The sequence below is a fragment of the Lytechinus variegatus genome, chromosome 6 (assembly GCF_018143015.1).
Source record: "Lytechinus variegatus isolate NC3 chromosome 6, Lvar_3.0, whole genome shotgun sequence".
In the NCBI taxonomy this organism is placed as follows: domain Eukaryota; kingdom Metazoa; phylum Echinodermata; class Echinoidea; order Temnopleuroida; family Toxopneustidae; genus Lytechinus; species Lytechinus variegatus.
This window is the reverse complement of record NC_054745.1, coordinates 45,553,405-45,555,898: the sequence shown is the minus strand read 5'-3', so window position 1 is coordinate 45,555,898 and position 2,494 is coordinate 45,553,405. Positions and strand designations below refer to the sequence as shown.

At 38.7% G+C, this 2,494-nt stretch overlaps 1 protein-coding gene across 1 annotated transcript; it reads right to left on the bottom strand.

Annotated features, from left to right (window-relative positions):
- Positions 1 to 391: 391 nt before the first annotated feature.
- On the bottom strand, positions 392 to 2,233 carry LOC121417904. Its single transcript, XM_041611638.1, has one exon. The coding sequence runs from the start codon at positions 2,216 to 2,218 to the stop codon at positions 392 to 394; it is 1,827 nt and encodes a 608-aa protein (XP_041467572.1). The 5' UTR covers positions 2,219 to 2,233.
- Positions 2,234 to 2,494: the final 261 nt, after the last annotated feature.

The window sequence follows — 2,494 nt, the reverse complement described above, 5'->3', positions numbered from 1 at the left end:
CCATCATCATCATCGCCACCATCATCATTACCACCGTCGTCATCATTGTCATCATCATCATCACTACCATCATAATAATCATCATCATCATCATCACCATCGTCACCATCATCATTATCATTATTACCAATCCAACAAATTATTCTGAAAGTTATTTCAGAATACGTGCTATATTTTTGGAATGCAGGTTTTATTAACAAAATGGCAATTTGCAAACAACGGGAAATTAGCATTTAATAAAGAGGCAGAGTTATAAGGTTACAGTAGGTATATATTTTTTTATGAAATAATGTTTTTCAGTGTCTATTAAAAAAGGAAGGTATTTTGCTTGTCAATGTGTCTCATGGTCGTCACAATGAATGTATTAACTAATTGATCCCCAACGTTTCGTTTAGAATGTGAGTCTTTTTTCGAATACGAGAATACTGTCTCCATCAGAAGCAATTATCTTGCCTGATAATGAGATCATTACACGAGATACTGAAAGATAATATTGCCTTGACCCAACATTAGTCCATTGATCAGTCAGTCTAGTTGATAGAGGGAATGACGTCACTCTTCTCTTCTTCACTTCACTCCCTCTCATCACCTGATCAATCACACACGTCTTGCCCTCATCATCTGATGACACGACGTAGAGGTCCTCTGTTACAGAATCAACACTGACATTCAAGATGACGTCACTGTGGGGGATTTCCCTTTTACCAGCCTGTCTGTCTATGATTAGTACTCTCTTACCAAGAGGGTAAGGTTGAGCGATGATGTGACCTGATGATACATGTAGCACACCTCGCATCAGTACTTTCTGTTTACATTTGATGGTATTCACGATCTTACTATCAGCTGGGTTGATGACGTATATCTTAGACTGATCCCTCTCCTCAGCGATGATCATCCCATCACGGTCAACAGCTACATCCACCCATGAGGTATCGTGCGTTGTGTTTCTTGGTATTGTGACGTCATTGATGTTCGTCCATTGTCTGTCATACACACTGATGCATCTAGTCAAACATTTCCCTGTACAACCTTTAGAGTATTTACCACATACTATCTTGCCATCATTCAGTAATGCACAGGAGACTACCCATGATGTGTCAGTACTTGTTATCACTCTCTGGATGTGTTTAGTGTTCATATCTAACATGTATGTATGTCTATCGGACAACCAGTCGGTGATGATCACATTACTTTCATCTAAGCAGCCCACAATAAGCGGGACTTTGATTTCATCTTTGACACTGATTGTATCACTAAGCATCCACTCGCCATCATACCCACCAATCCTACCATCATACTTCTCTCTCCCAACACCCTTCACAAACCTCACACATGATATTTTATCAGTGATTTGTTTCACTTTATCCTTATAATGTGGTTTCTTTAGTTTATCACTCACTGAAATGTTCACACTATGACCATCTTTAACAATGTTTTTATCGTCTTCTAGTAATGTATCTATGGTCTGTAATGCATTCTCTATTGTTTTTGTGTCATCATGTAATGATTTCATCAACTCTCTGATCTTCTTATCCTTCTCTTTAACAATGTTATCAATGTCTCTATGAAGACCAATCTTCTTATTGTCCATGTGTCTTTGTCTAATCTGTGCATTTGTATGGAGTAATTCAAGTTGTTTCTCTCTCTCTTCATTGTTCTTTCGAATCTTTTCATTGATCTTCATAATCTGTTCTTGAAGTACTTGATTCTTATCATCAAATTCTTGGTTGATTTTGTCAGCCTCCATCTTCTCCTTGGCTTTATCTGTGTTGATCGCCTCCTTGATTATCGAATTAACTTCATTTTTCAAAGCTTGTAGATGGGTGTCTGTGTCTTTTGTGCATTGGTCAATTTCATCTTCATAAAGACGACCTTCTTTCAATTTGTCCCTCCCTTTTTCTTTTAGAACTGTTAGTCTCGCCCCATTGTCGTTTATTGCATCATTTATATCTTGTTGCTCGCAATTACGCCGGTGTTTGACCATAGCGCATGAATAACACAATGGAACGCCATGAGATTTACAATATAATTTTACCTTTTCATCATGTTCTTCACAATAAATATTTGGTACACCTCTTTTAATTCTTGCGATGCATCCTTCTTTAGAGGCGCAGTCATCACAGAGTCTCTTCTTCTCCTCCACGTAGTACGTCACATCTGTGATTGATTGACACTCCTTTCCTTCACATTGTTGGTCTGGGTTGAAGTTAGTTGCCATGGTGATCAGTCTAGTGATCTAAGGAATATCAAGAGAAACAACAACCAAGAGAAAGAATGGGAGAAGAAGAAGAAGAAGAAGAGAGAGAGAGAGAGAGAGAGAGAATGGGGAGGGGGAGAGAGGAGAGAGCAGATGGATTATTAAGAGCGATGTCAGGTCAGAGGGTCGGGTAAGACGGGCACACATTAATACGTATGACAAAATTAGACAGCTAAAGTGAACACATGAGTACTACAGACCCCCATTCACTCACGTGTTATATCATAGCTCATCAAA